Genomic DNA, 14,866 nt, shown 5'->3' with positions numbered 1-14,866 from the left:
GACCCACAACTATCCACAGCACTAATCGTGACTGTTTAATAGAACTTTATTGTAATTTGAACTATTTATTGGGGATTTTTTTTGGAACATAAAACAAAAATGGGAAGCCGCACATTTATGTGAGGCGGTCTGCCTGTGTGGCGGGTTTGAGCTCAGAAAACAGTTCTAATCAAAGTTTCAATCATTTAAAACAAAATGATTTGTCTGAAAAGGCAAAACTGTCTAACATTAGTATAGAAACGTCAGAGACAGGCTGCTGCAGATAGATGCTCATCTGTTCCTGAGCTGATTAAATCAGATCAGATGATCAATGAGCAGCATGATGGAAGACATTCTGCTGGTAAGCAGATGGAAAAAGACAGTCCAGCTGCAGAGTTTCAGCTTCAAGAGACAATCTTGGTCATCTGAGATAGCTCAGATATTTATCATGACACATCAGGAGAAATGTGTCTGGAAATCCTTCAGCGGCTCTTTTTTAGACTTGCTGTTTTCCAAACCCTGGATCCAGGATCTTCTGCTGGTTACAGAACGTCAGCTTTCTAGCCATTGGCTGGTTTGAACCTCAATCATCTGGAGTTTAATCTTAAAGGAAAGAAAGAATCCAGGACCATCTCCTCTCAACAAAGGCTGTGACATATGTGATCCAGACTGATGTAGGTCTCTCTGCATTTGTAAGTGAAGCTGCTAAACATTTATAAAAACCTTAGCCATGATGTTTGTAGGAAAGTGCAAAATAAAAGACACATCTAAAATATAAAAAAACCCAAATCTGTTGAGTAAAGAACAAAAATGTACGTAGGTGTACGTTTGCGTGAGACTGACTAAGATCAGCGATATTTCTGCTTATAGATGGAAGAAGAAATGGAGTGGCAATGCCAAGAGTCAAGCTACAGAAGGGACTGTCATGCACAACTTGCCCGCCCTGTCCTCACCTCCTTGGCCTCTGTGATTGGCTGCTCTGGGACCTCAGCATCACCTGCCCGTTTCCATGGCGGGCGGACATCAGCGCCAGCAGGGGCAGGCTGTTTGTGTGCCGTGAGCGGGGATTTGACCGGCCTGATGTAGAAGACAGTGTTAGTCAATGTGGATGAAACTCACCACACGTTACTAAAAATATTTAAACTCCAACCAAAAGTGAAAAATAAGAAACTCTTCCCACCTAACAGGGGTGGGTGTCTTCACGTGTCTGACGGGTGAGGGGGACTGCTGGCGACCTCCAGCCGCCTTAGGGATCAGCGAAGGCTGTGTTGGCGATTTGGACGCAGGCTTTGGTGGAACTCTGGGCGGAGTCTTGTGGCCCAGCAGCGGAGGTGTCTCCACACCTTCCATCTTCTGCAGAGAGACAGAGCAGATCCAGACGACAATTCAGGATCAGAGAAGTAATTATGCCGTTTTTAGACAAAATCTAAAAACCTGTGATATTTCCGAGGACACAGACTCACTGGCCACTTCATTAGGTACAACTGCTTAATGCAAATTTCTAATCAGCCAATCACTTGGCAGCAACTCAATGCATTTAGGCCTCCATTGTAACTTCAATGAAGGTCTGCGGAAGTGCATCTCTGAAAGAACAACACGTCCAACCTGGAGGCAGATGGACTACAGCAGCAGAAGACCACGCCGGGTACCACTGCTGTCAGCTAAGAGCCGGAAACTGAGGCTGCATTTACCACAGACTTACCAAAACTGGACCATAGAAGATGAAAAACGTTGTCTGGTCTGATGAGTCTCCATGTCTGCTGCCACATTCAGATGGTAGGGTCAGAATTTGGGGTCAACAACATGAAAGCATGGATCCACCCTGTCTTGTATCAACGGTTTAGGCTGCTGGTGGTGGTGGTGTCATGGTGTGGGGGATATTTTCTCTGGTCCCCTTAGTACCAGTTGAGCATGGTTCCCACACCACAGCCTACCTGAGTATTGTTGCTGCCCTTGTCCATCACTTTCTGACCACAGTGGACCATCTCCTGATGCTACTTCCAGCAGGATAAGGCTCCATGTCATCAAGCTGGAATCATCTCAGACTGGTTTCTAGAACATGACAATGAGTTCTCTGGACTCAAACGTTCTCCACAGTCACCAGAACCCAGTAGAGAACCTTTGGGATGTGGTGGAATGGGAGACCAGCATCATGGATGTTCAGCAAACAAATCTGCAGCAACTGATGCTGTCATGTCAACGTGGACCAAACTCTGAGGAATGTTTCCAGAACCTTGTTGAACCGATGCTACCAAAGATTAAGGCAGTTCTGAAGGTTAAAGGGGGTCCAACATGGTACTGGCAAGGTGGACCTGATGAAGTGGCCAGTGAGTGTAGTTTCTGCAGAGCAGCAGGAGGCAATTAGAAATTGACCTCTGAGTTGTTGGAACAACCGGTGGCGCAGAGTAACCCCACCTCCACTACCTGTCACCCATCTGTTCACATTCTCTCCCACTAGCTTACAGCCCCTCACAACCCCCACAAAACAAAAAAATCGCAGTAGTATCAGATCCATCCATCCGTCCAGTTCTAGCTCAGATGAGGAAAACAAAGACGTTCATGGATCTGTTGGTCTGCAGTTGGATGGATCAGAATGGGGCGGAGCTTGGAGCTGGTGGCCCACAGATTATAGTTGGAACGAAACAACTACAATCTTTTTCTGCTCCTTTTTTACAACAGTTTGAATGAAGGAATACTAAAAAATGCAGTTTTAATCTTAGTGTTCTTTACTTGTCCATCATATAAAAACGCTGCAGAACATGTCAAAAACATGAGTTTCATCAAAGTGGGTCTTTAAAGGTCCTTTCCCCCTCTTTTTAGGGACATTTGCACTCTAATATAATTCATTTTGTGTGAATGTTGTGTAAGTGACTGATGCAGTGATGAAGTAAACAGCAACAATCGAGGCTAAATGTCAGTCCTCCTGAGATTCACAGATGATGGAAGTGATTCACACATTTCCAGTGAAATGCTCCAGCTTCTCTTTCAATGGTTTGACTTTTTTCAGACCCACATTTACCTTTTCCTCTCTGGGATGTCGGATCTGTGGGGTCGTTTTGGTTTTCTTAGCTGGAACGGCTTCTTCACCTGGAAGCACACATGGATTTGTGGGTTTACAAGTCAAACCATCCGCTGAAGGTAAATGTGTCAAACTGTACCTTGAACCAGGAGTTCGGCGGTGCACGTGACCCGTCCACCACTGTTGGCAGCTACCACGGAGTACGTCCCAGAATCCTCTGGGAAGGCCTCAGCGATCAGCAGGGTATACAGGTCTCCTTCCTGCAGGAGCCTGAAGTCCGTGGAGCTCTGGATCTCTGCTCCCTCCCTGTAGAATTTCACCCCAGGGGAGGGGATCCCGCTCACTCTGACGCTCAGCTTCACCTGGCTGCCCTGTCTCACTGTGGAGCTCTGCAGTCTCTGAAGGAAGCTGGGTGGGACGGTCTCCGCTGGGGGGACAAACACAACTTTAGCCAGAGAATTCTGCAGCTGAACGTTTGAGCGATGCTAAAATATTCTAAACTCTCAATCACGATAGAGAAGATGAAGCATATTTGGTAGAAATCAACTTTTTGAGAAAACTGTTTAGAATAAATGAAGTCTACATCAGTGGGAAACATGATCACATCTACATTTTAATATCTAAAAAAAAACACTACACACTTTGGTTTTATAAATCTACAGACAGTAGATCAGGCTTTAACCGGGATCCCCACCATGCAAAGTTGCATGATTGTATGTTCTCCCAAAAGCCATGAATTGCACGGTTTTCTCCTGAACTTGTGTTGATCATTTCTACTTTTCTTTGTCAGTTTTGAAAAGAATAACCCCCCCAGATCACCTGTAACGAGGAGCTCAGCGGTGCTGGTGGCTTGTCCTGCTCCGTTGGTTGCTCTGACAGAGAAGCGTCCGCTGTGTGCGGCGGTCACAGCGGGGATACTCAGAACAGCGCGGCCATCACTGAACGAGATCTGAACGCCGGGCAGAGCAGCAGCAGAAAGAACCTGTCCGTCCCGAAACCAGCTCACCTCAGGAACCGGAGAACCTGTGCGGCACAAAGAAGGGAATGATGCCCGGGAACTGGAGGGTCACGTCTAACAACAGAGAAAAACACAGATTGTGCATGTCCAGATACCTGCTGGACATGCACAGGTATGTGTGTGTGAGCTGACGTTGTGTTGTGTTTGTGTTGACATGGTTGTCTGTGAAGATTTTTGGAGCCATCGGGTCTGTTTGTAACATTTGAGTGACTGGACAAATTAATTTTTGACTAACATCTACATCTGTCAGTCATGATGACAAACTTCCCTCAACATGTTGCTTCATGATTCTACTCCCTTCTGCTTCTTATTCATCCTCCAGTGTCTTTAACACCCTTTTTTGTACCCTTATCCCCCACCTCTAAAATCCCACTCGCTCCGGTTCTCCTCTTTTTTTCCGTCCGGTCCAACAAGAAATGTAAACAAACATGGTTAAAATAAAGTTTAGCCTCAAATACAAAAGGGGTTTATATAAATATCTACCTTCTGTGTCTGAAGATTCATAACCCCCTATTGTAACAGTCAAATCTGTCCAACACAAGAGGCTTTCAGCTCGGATCTGTTTGCAGCCGCTGGACAGGACAAGTTAAAAAATAAAAAAATAAAAATAAAACTTGACCAAGTTTGGAGGCTAGACCTGGGGTAGAAAATCTGTGCAGCTGATGGTAATAATCATTTCTTTTTCATAAATTAATGCTTTTAAAAATGACATTAAGAATGACTTTTTGTGGAGTTCACAGCCAACATGAAAATGAAAGATTTGTTTTGTAACTTCACTTCAGTTTTATTTAAGGTTGATGGTCGATTAGTAACCAGTGCTTTGGTTAAAGTGAGACAATGCAAACATTTTAAAAAGACATCTGCCTGAAATAATTCAATTCAACATTATTTCTATAGCCCAATATTACACTTTCGTAATTGAATTTGAAATCATTCATAAAATACAAAATGTAACTGCTAAACTAACTAAACTAAACTAAACTAAACAGACTAAGCTAAACTGGGCATCCCTGCCCTCAGACGCTTCTATAAATGTCACAGTTGATATCAGGAGACATGGTAATCATGTCAAACAGTGTATAAAATTCAAAACTCATAAAATCAAAAAATGCTACCACATGAACGTCAGCTAAACTGCAAATACTTTCTTATTATCAAAAGAAAAAGGTCGGCTTAAAGGAAGATGTTTCACCCTGACATAAACCTGATTCCAGATTTTTAATAAATGTTGGAGCAGCTTAAAATCTTGGCTTTGCTTTGGTCACATTGATCAAAAAATATTGATATGTAGTGATATGTAATTTCTTCTCCCATTGTTTGCGGTGTGTTTGTGTTGATGGAGTCGGATCCCCTTTTGTCTCACAGCAGCAGCAGAACTCAGGTGCTTCTTACCACTGACTTGAGCCTGGAACGTCGCAGCACTACCCTCCAGTGCCACGACGCTCTGCAGCGGCTGTGTGAATGTTGGCGCTTGTGTTGCCATGGTGGGGGCACCCTGAAAAACAAAAAAGCTTGTGCTGTCAGCTGACCTCCCAACAGCCTATTTGTTCTTATGGCCAAATGATCATGACAAGTGTGATACTGCTCAACAGCCCCAGCTTTTACCCTAGCTGCCTCCCAAGTACCAAATATTCAAACAGCTGATGGGGATGGGGGGTGGGGGGTGCAGAGAGGCTCCAGCTCATCCAAACTTAGACTTAGCAGCATGCACCACTGTAGAAACTACAGTTTTCTTTACGCTGACAGCTCTAGTTACAGGACAGAACTACAAATGTTGCACAACCTCATTGTGCTCTTCTATATACAGTTTACAACGAGACCCGTTTTAACAAGAAATTCTACTATTATTTATCTGTTTAGCAAACTTTGATCATTTTAAACTGCAATAAATGCATAAATGGGCCGAACACATCCGCGCTCTCATCAGGTCGACCGGCTGTCCAGTATTTTTTTATCACTTCTGTAGTCAACAGGTCTGTCATCTGCCAATGGAAAACTGACAAACGTGTCTTTTTCAACCACCACTAGATGGCATCAAAGAACCACTCAAGTGTTGTGATGCGGATCAAACTACATCAGTTTGTGTAAAAGGTAGAAAGTTCTCGACACAGGACACAACTTTAACTGCCAGAGGATTGGGCTGTGACCGATAATACAAGTAAATATTACCACACAATACGTCCAAGAAGCAAACCTAAACATAGATGTTAGGTTTATGCAATGTCACAGGAAAACCTTGGCATGATTCCAGTTAGTTGTCAGTGGTCGTTGGCTTGGCGTGCTTATTTTAGGATGATCTTAACTTCAGTTTTTGCCTAAAATGTTTCTGACTTTAAAATAACATAGACATCCCAACATTGACTCAAAGTAGTGAGATATTGTTGGGTTTTACTTAAATGCTCCACAAAACCTCATCTTCCCACTGGTGTGTCCTGCAAGCCTACCGAATTCCATCCATCTATGTGTGATACATTAAGGGGCCGCCCCCCAAGGAGTTCAGTGGGTGGTTTTTAAAACTGCCCCATAGCATGAGGACATTCATTAGACCCCATCATTCAGCCAAGCTTGAAATACAGACAAAGTATCCTGAAAACAGTTGGGTCACACAAACCAACTGAAACGATGGCAGGTCTTTTTGCCATCAGGGGGATTCCAGCTCGATCAAACATAAAATGATCATGAGGTGATGGGGAACTACTTGGGAAGTCACATTTTTAACATAGAATTTCTCTTTCTGACGTTCAAAAGTATTACAACGTTGGCGTTGAAAGTGTTTCGTAATAACTGACATGATGTCTTTGCTGCCACATGTATGATGTCTGTAAAATATAATGAATAGTTAAACAAAGGCCAGCTTTCACAACATGCGTAGGACCGCCTTTAAACGCAATATAAAAAGACTTGTGTTTAAAGAAAGAATCCCTTTAAACTTTAATGAGGAGTACATGACTGGAATCCAAATGAGGGACAGTGGAGATGGTTTCGTTACTCTCTGTGAACACCTGCTGCTGGGCCTCATCACCCACCAGCTCACAGCCAGATCCATCAACAATCCAGGTCCTCTAGCACCGCCAAAGAGAGCGTCCTAAAACATCATGCCCAGCTGATATTCTAGGATCAGCATCTGACCATCACATATGGCAGTGACCAAAAATACACCTCCTACCTTTAGCCCCACCCTGGCCTCAAGGCTGTTTGATTGACAGCCACCATGTGGTACATAACTGAGGTGAACTGATAGCCCTGCTGCTGATTTCCTTAAAAAGCCATAAGACACCCAGCTGACAGGCCACTCTCATGCTCTCAGCGGCTATTCTTGGCTATCCACTGACCAGCGCACTGCTTGCTGCATGTGGCCTTCTCCTGAATGCAAAATATAGATTCATCCACCACAAAAGCCACAGAGATGACATCAAAACCCGAGTCCTGATAACAGTCTGGTCCTACTCCCCAGAAATCACAGACAGCGGAGCTGGGCGAGTTGGGGACACAAGTTGGAAGTACTCACTTGTATCCACAAGAGTGCCAGGAATTGAAGGGGCTGAGCCCACTAATAAACGGCAATACCCTTATCCAGAGAAATGTGTGCTGGGAAATCCAGGATGAGAACGGTTGAGCCTTGAAATATTCCCTGAAAAGAACAAAACTACACAGAGATGGGCCGTGTAGTTTTGCTTTCCCTCCTCGCAGTCCCTCCACCCGAGGCGAGGCTGGGAATGCTCCAGCTGCTCAGGAGGGCCCAGACGACGGTTTAGGGTTTTATACGGAGGGGGTTATCTACATCATCATTGCCCTGAGCCTCCCCATTGGTCACTGGACCCTCGTGGAAACACTGTGTGACACGGCAGTCTTTTATCCAACCGGTCAGTCACACCAGAGTTTTGGACTGAGCCTGGGTTTTAGTTCAACTGTGAATGTTGGTAACAGATGGAACTCAGAAGATCATCTGCTGGTTTCATGAGGAAACAAACTTTGTAGTGCAAAGTCTCTGCAGCCCCCACTTCAGTGAATATCTCCAAATGTTAAAGGAAGCAGAAGCTGTTGCTGTCAGTCAACCTTCCCCCCCCCACCTTTGAAACCCAGAAACCTGCTTTTTGTGACAACAAACCAACTAACTAACTAACTAACTAACTAACTAACTAACTAACTAACTAACTAACTAACTAACTAACTAACTAACTAACTAACTAACTAGCTCCAGCATTAGTGACTGACAGCATTTCAACTCGTTGGTTTTATGACTATAGCTGTGACAAGCATGTGTTCGCTCCCTGCAGCTCAGGACTGCCCGGCCACAGTTTGGTAACACTCTTTGGTAACTCAGCTGTCAGTCATCCATCTGTGCAGTAAGAATGAACATGGGACTTGGTTGATGAGTCATGCTTGTACTTAATCTTCTCAGTTTGCACAGAAGTTCTATTTTTTTGTTTTTCCTGATGCCTCATTTTATCAGACAGCAGGCAGGTAGCAGATAGTTTTACGACAATGCAGGATCCACAAATCCATGAAATCAAAGTTTGGACCAACAAAGTGGTCACACTCCAAAGCTTCCAAGAGAAAATACATGAGACACAGTTGAAATGACAGAAGACGATGTCTTCACTGTCTCACAGTAGGAAAACAGCAGCAATAAAAGGTGATTAGGTACAAGGATGTGTGAGAGCAACAGTCCAACTTGAACAGTTTTGTAATAAAACCATGTTTAGTCAATAAAAAGACCCTATTTGGAAAAGATACATTTACGACAGAGTTTTAGGGCCAGTTTACAAAAAAAAAAATGTTTTTAAATTACGACTTTTAACTCGTAATTTTACGAGAAAGAAAGTCATAACTGTTAAATTACGAAATTTTAAGTCGTAAATTTACGAGTTTTTACGGGTTCGGTGTGGGTAAAACAGAGTTTCATCTGCTAATAAGGAGCTCAGAGACACGTTTGGGTGTAGAGGACAACTACTTTATTTTTCCTTTTCATTCACTTTTTCCCCCCAAAATCTTTATTGAAGATTTACAGGATCATAGTACAAAATCAAGTCAACTTTAAATTACACAGAAAAATGAGTAACAAAATGTGCCAGGGGAACATAAAGAACAAAGAAAAATAAAGATTTTAGATAGAAGATAGAAACTAGAGCAGTAAAAGCAGTAAGTTGCTATTCTGTACATTTAAAACATTCCAGGGTGTCAAACGTTCTTATAGCTTTGGGGTTAGAAGAAGATTTTATTGTTTTGGTATACTAGTTTAATTCAATCATAAAAAGTTTGAATAAGGGATTTTTTTTCAGAAAATTTGCATTTATGAAAATGAATTTTGGCTAGTATTATTAAAAGGTTTATTAGTATTCCCTTAGTAGTGAATTTTTAACATTATAAAAACCAAATAATATATCTTTGTATATCAGATCAATCTTTTATAATTTTACATTGAACAAAAGAGGAAAGTCTTTCCAAAAAGTTGCTGTTTGTGGTCATTTCCAGAATAGATGTGATTGTTTCAGTGTCTCATTTACAAAAGGAGCCGTTTCTATCAATGTCTATGTGAGGATTTGGCTGCAGCATCTGTGAAGAAGTTTAAAGCAAACATCCCAATGGTTTATTTGTAATAAAATATTTGGAGGACAGAGTCAAAACTTTCTTCCACTCAATATCTGGGGCAAATTTTCTCCAATAATGGGTAACATGGGGAACAACTGCAATATCTTTCTGAAACAGTGATCTTATTTTTTTTATTTCTTGTTGAAGTTCTCGTGGGAAAGCAGCAGTGGCGATTTCTTTAAGACTGCAAGGGAAGCTCGGCTTCCCTTATAATGTCACAAAATTAATGGTCATATGTGTACTATTGTATTGTATTAACATTTTATTGACTAAAAATGCGTTAGAAAACGTTCATCTCGAAGACGAGTTCGTTCAGAATCAGTTACATATAGCAGGTCGGCTGACTCCATTTCCTTCTCATACATTCCCGCAGCATCACAGTGCATTTCCCTATTGAAGCCCAGCGTCCATTGACTTCAATGGGGCTGCTTTGAATGTTTTTTTTCAGCGCTTCGAAACTATACGGTCATTGGATAAACGCTGCGATTATGTCCCGCCCACGGACGCTCAGCGTCTCTGTGGGTGAATGTGGAGTGGGCTGGCCCAGACTCCGAGCTTCTGCGTGATGATTGGAGGGTCTGTCCAAAGACTGCATCTCCTTTTGACTGACAGCGATTCTGTACTATAAGGAATCACTGAAGCCGTTCGCGCTCAGTCCCATCGCGGATTTGTAGGCCGAAAATGAGCTTCCCTTGTTTGACAGACCAGTGTAAAGCAGGTCTTAACGATATTGGTTTCAAATAAAGAGACTGAATGAGAGAGTAAAGGTGTAGAAGACCTTTAAATAACATTACAATGCCTTCAGGAATAGCCTCCATGACTATTGCAAATTCTTTGGCGGTAACTGGAATATTATAAGTGGTTAAAAATCTATTGTAGGACATTAACCCTTGTGCTATCTTAGATGACCCCCCCTTCCATTGAGGTGTTCTCCCTACCATGACAAAGGTGGATAAAGGTGGAAAGATTTCATGTAATCCATGGACACCAGTGAAGATCACAAATCATTGAAGAAAAAAGGTTCAGAGCACTGTCTAGTGGGTCTAGATGCCCCAACTCCCAATGTTAAAGTGCCTAGGATAGAACAAGGGTTACCTCCAACACTATTGCAACCAACCAAATCTGCTATTCAGAAGCGCCTACAAGTTTTCAGAGTCAGCATTATGGTGGTTGGTGGTTTTCCAAAGGAGCTGTGGATCCAACAATTCCATATATGTGACACTGTGTGACGCCGTGGGACCTCTGGTGGCAGCAAGGCCGCCAGTTCCTACCAAGAAGCACGTCGCCCTCTGATTGTCGGTCACATTACTCATTTCATTTGAAAAAAATGCTTCCATTGAAGTTTTGCGAAATATTTCATCTTTGCTTAGACTGCTGCCCCCGCGACCCGGTCCTGGATAAGCGGAGGAAGATGGGTGGATGGATCAATAGTGCGAGTGTGACGTCTCTGCAAGTGGGTTTAAATATCTACTGTCATCTCTTGAGCGTGAAGCTATGGATCAGAACCTGCATGAGAGTCCCTCCTCAAAGGGCCAGATATAACATACATGTAACTAAATGCAATGAAAAATAAACGTAAACCCTCCTAATGTTAAATAACTCATTATTTATTTATTCTAACTTTTTAAAGTGACTATTACAGTTGCATAGAAAACATATGTTTGCTTGTTCCTTTAGCATAAATCCTTTTAATTTGATTCTGTCAGGTTAGGTTATATGGACAGTGTTTAAGTCCTGATGTATAGATGATCAATCCGATATTTCAAGTCTGTTTCCCCTAGATATGAATAAATACACACCAATCTTTTATTTTATCTTAAGAAATGAAAAACTTTTATGCTCTTGCGGGCCACAAAATGACATGGAGGGCCACATTTGGCCCCCGGGCCTTGAGTTTGACACATGTAGTCTACAGGCTGGCAACATCTGACCCTCCTCCTCTCAAGCTGGGGTGGAATTTTTCTTTGCCGGTCAACATTATGGTGGTTTACACCCTGCATAGACTATAGAGGTCTTAACAGCTTCACGGTGCCTAAAACTTACCCCCCTTCCACTGATCCAAACAGAGTTTGACTTGTTAGGGGCGTTAACATGTTTTCCAAGCCAGACCTTCAGAGCGCCTGTATCTTGGTGCACATCCGAGAGGAGGATGAACGGAGGACAGCCTTCAACCCCCCTACTGGACATTTTGAGTAGTCATGCCCTTTGGTTTGACTAACATACCTGCAGTTTTTCAGAAACTGAACAATGATGTGCTTCAGGATAAAATCAATACGTGTATTTATGCTTATGTAGATGACATTTAGATTTATCCCAATCCCTGTTACCCGTCAGAGGCGTCCTACAGCATCTGCTGGAAAACCAGTTTTGTTGTAAAGCTGAGAAGTGCAACTTCCACACTGAGCTAACAAGGTTTTTTGGGAATGTGATCTCTCCAAGTACTGTTCAGATAGATGACAGCAAGGACTCCAAGGAGATGAGCAGTTTTGGATTGGATTGGCCTGTACCTACCAGCGCTTCCTGGTGTTTTCCAGCTTCTACAGGTGCTTCATCAGGCTCCACCCCTCCATTACCTGCTGACTTTTCGTGTTTTCCCCTCATTCTTCTGATTACATTCCCTTGCCATCCTTCCCTTGGGTTAAATCCATGAACTTTTTGTGGCGTCTGGTTCCTTCTGTGAGATTATTGAAGAGTCCTGGAAAAGTTATTTCTGTGTCCAGATCTGTTGACTTTGGTCTCCATTACTGGTTTTTACTTTCAGATCATTTTTTTAATTTTTGAGTTAGCAAGTCAATTACCTTTAATTTGGGTTTTTATTTTCCCAAGATTGTTGCACCTGTAAAGATGCAAAAGGAGGGAATCTTTAGGATTTTTGATGCAGCGAGATACTTGTGAGGCAGAGTTCAACTGCAGCACCACAGATAACAAGCTCTCTGTTTTTAAGTGTGCATCTTTAAATCAGACGTTCCTTTCAGTAAAATATTCAGCCATAGAAATTCTTAAGGATCTGCTTTGTTATGGTCGCTGATGCCCTCGGTGATCCAATCGTATACCAGAGAAATCTACCAATCACTACAATGCAGGCATTCAAGAGCCAATCATTACAGCGTGGCATTCCTATTGTGCCCGCCCACACACAACCTTAAAGGCATTCTGGGTCTCAGTTCCCTAATTCTTTAAACCAGTGAACACAGACATTTGTCTGTGACAATATTGGGAAATCAGCCTCGCAAAAATGACTTCATTTGTTAATATTCTTGTGTGTAAAGAATTGTAGTATAAAACTATTTTTAAATCAGTTCAATTCAATTTATTATTTGTAGAGGCGATAGAGACAACCAAAGTGCTGAACATAAAATCAAATGTAAATAAAATAACTAAACAATGTGATACAATAAAGAAACAACAACAATAAAACAATAAGATTAACAAGCTGGGCCACTAGATCCGCTCCCTGGAGAATAAAAAGCTGAGTTTTTTCAACTGTCGTAAAGTTACTGACGGTTTTGACAGGAGAGCATTCAGGTGTTCAGGAGCTGCAACTCAAAAGGCTCTGACTCCCAGAGTCACAACTCCAGTCCTGGAAACCATTAAAAGTATTTGATCAGATCTTAGGACTCGACGGTAAACATGTAAAAGCTCAGAAGATACTGAGGTGCCAGACCATTCAAACATTTCAAAAGCAGAAGTAAAATCTTAAAAATGATTCTAAAGGCCCGTACACACCGGGACGAATATTCGCCAGGCGTTTTTCGCCAGCGTTTTTCGCCACGTCTTTTGTGTTCACACCCAGGCGATTTTCGCTGCCGATGAGGCGAGCGAACATGCAATTTCCTTCCCTGACATTAGATGGCGCTTAATGTAAACAGAAATACTCCTGTACACAAGGTGGCGCTGTGCAACTTTACGATTCTTAAAGTCGCTTTTCACTCAGAAGAAGAGATCAAGTATTTACGCGCTAGTCAGAATCAAACAGAGAAAACATGAATATTTCAAGCACCAGTAGCTCCAACTGGTACTTGGTTCGGGGATATTTAAGAATGTCCATCATTATTTCTTCGCGGCAGTGTAGACGCTACTTGGCGTCTAACTTCTTCGCTGGTATGTGTGCTCAGCAAGGCAGTTTTGTGTTTGAGCGCCCCCAAGTTGTGTTTTACTGTAACTTCAGAAGCTCCAGACACGTGTGCAAAAGCGCCATTCTCATTGGTCGAAAAGATTTCGACGCGACGCGTCGGAAAAAAAAAACGAACACGAGGCGTTTTTTTTTTTTGACGCTTTGGCGCTTGCCGTTTTTTCGCGTCGGTGTGCACACTCTCGTTGGTGCCCTTTGTTTAGTCACGAGGCGTTAAACGTCGGCGAAAATCGCCGGCGAAATTCGTCCCGGTGTGAACGGGCCTTAAAAGACACAGGCAGGCAGTGAAGTGAACGTAACATTGGAGTTATGTGCTCCCACCGTCTGGTCCCCGTTAACAGGCGGTTGAATTCTGAACCAGCTGGAGACGGCAGAGCAGAGACCGGTCAATGCCACTGCAAGGAGACTTCCAGTAGTCCAGTCTGGAGAAGATCAAAGCGTGAATCACTTGTTCCAGAGCATGAGGAGGAAGACATGGCTTAACTTTGCTTATTAGCCTCAAATGATAAAAACTAGACTGGACTACTGCACTGACCTGTCTGTCAAGGTTTACCCCAAGATTCCTAATGAAAGGAGCATCTGAAGGGTCCAGGGGGCCAACAGCCCTACAGCAGCCTGTCAGCAGGTCAGTCTTTCCAAAAACAAACACCTCTTTCATGTTTTCATTCAGACAGAGGAAGTGAAGCTGCATCAAAGATTTGATGTCTGCCAAGGACTTCTGTAGATTGTGGAGACGCCCACCTCCTCCAGGTTTTGGGGGAAAGTAGATCTGAATGTCATCAGCGTAGCAGCAAAACGACCCATTACGTTTCCTAAAAATGCACCCCACTGGCAGCAGTTAATGCAAGAATAATAGCGGGCCTAGACCTGAGCCCTGGGGTACACCATGTCTGAGTGGAGCCTCTGAGGAAGAAAACTGACCAGAGAAACTTCTGCCACATGAATAGGATCTGAACTGATTGAGGGGTGTGCCTTTCACACCAACAGACTGCTCCAGTTGGGTTTAACCCTTGTGCTATCCTATGGGGCCAAAATGACCCGATACTCACATTGACGTGTTCCCCCTACCATGACAAAGGTGGATAAAGGTGGAAAGATTTCATGTAATCCATGGACACCAGTGAAG

At 43.0% G+C, this 14,866-nt stretch overlaps 1 protein-coding gene across 1 annotated transcript in view; it reads right to left on the bottom strand.

The window, feature by feature from the left end:
• The window catches only part of LOC101159719 (titin), a 171,803-nt gene extending 164,064 nt beyond the window's left edge, over positions 1-7,739 (bottom strand). The window contains exons 1-7 of the mRNA XM_023950735.1: positions 7,525-7,739; positions 5,409-5,511; positions 3,818-4,021; positions 3,138-3,425; positions 2,999-3,066; positions 1,160-1,332; positions 933-1,056 (exon numbers count right to left, since the gene is read on the bottom strand). Of these exons, the coding sequence (XP_023806503.1) occupies positions 933-1,056; positions 1,160-1,332; positions 2,999-3,066; positions 3,138-3,425; positions 3,818-4,021; positions 5,409-5,499 (948 nt within the window). The 5' untranslated portion in view covers positions 5,500-5,511; positions 7,525-7,739. The remainder of the gene's footprint in view (positions 1-932; positions 1,057-1,159; positions 1,333-2,998; positions 3,067-3,137; positions 3,426-3,817; positions 4,022-5,408; positions 5,512-7,524) is intronic.
• Positions 7,740-14,866: the final 7,127 nt, after the last annotated feature.

This window comes from Oryzias latipes, chromosome 21, assembly GCF_002234675.1.
Source record: "Oryzias latipes chromosome 21, ASM223467v1".
Taxonomy (NCBI): Eukaryota; Metazoa; Chordata; class Actinopteri; order Beloniformes; family Adrianichthyidae; genus Oryzias; species Oryzias latipes.
Note: the sequence above shows the minus strand (reverse complement) of the source record. Positions and strands in the feature narration are given on the sequence as shown.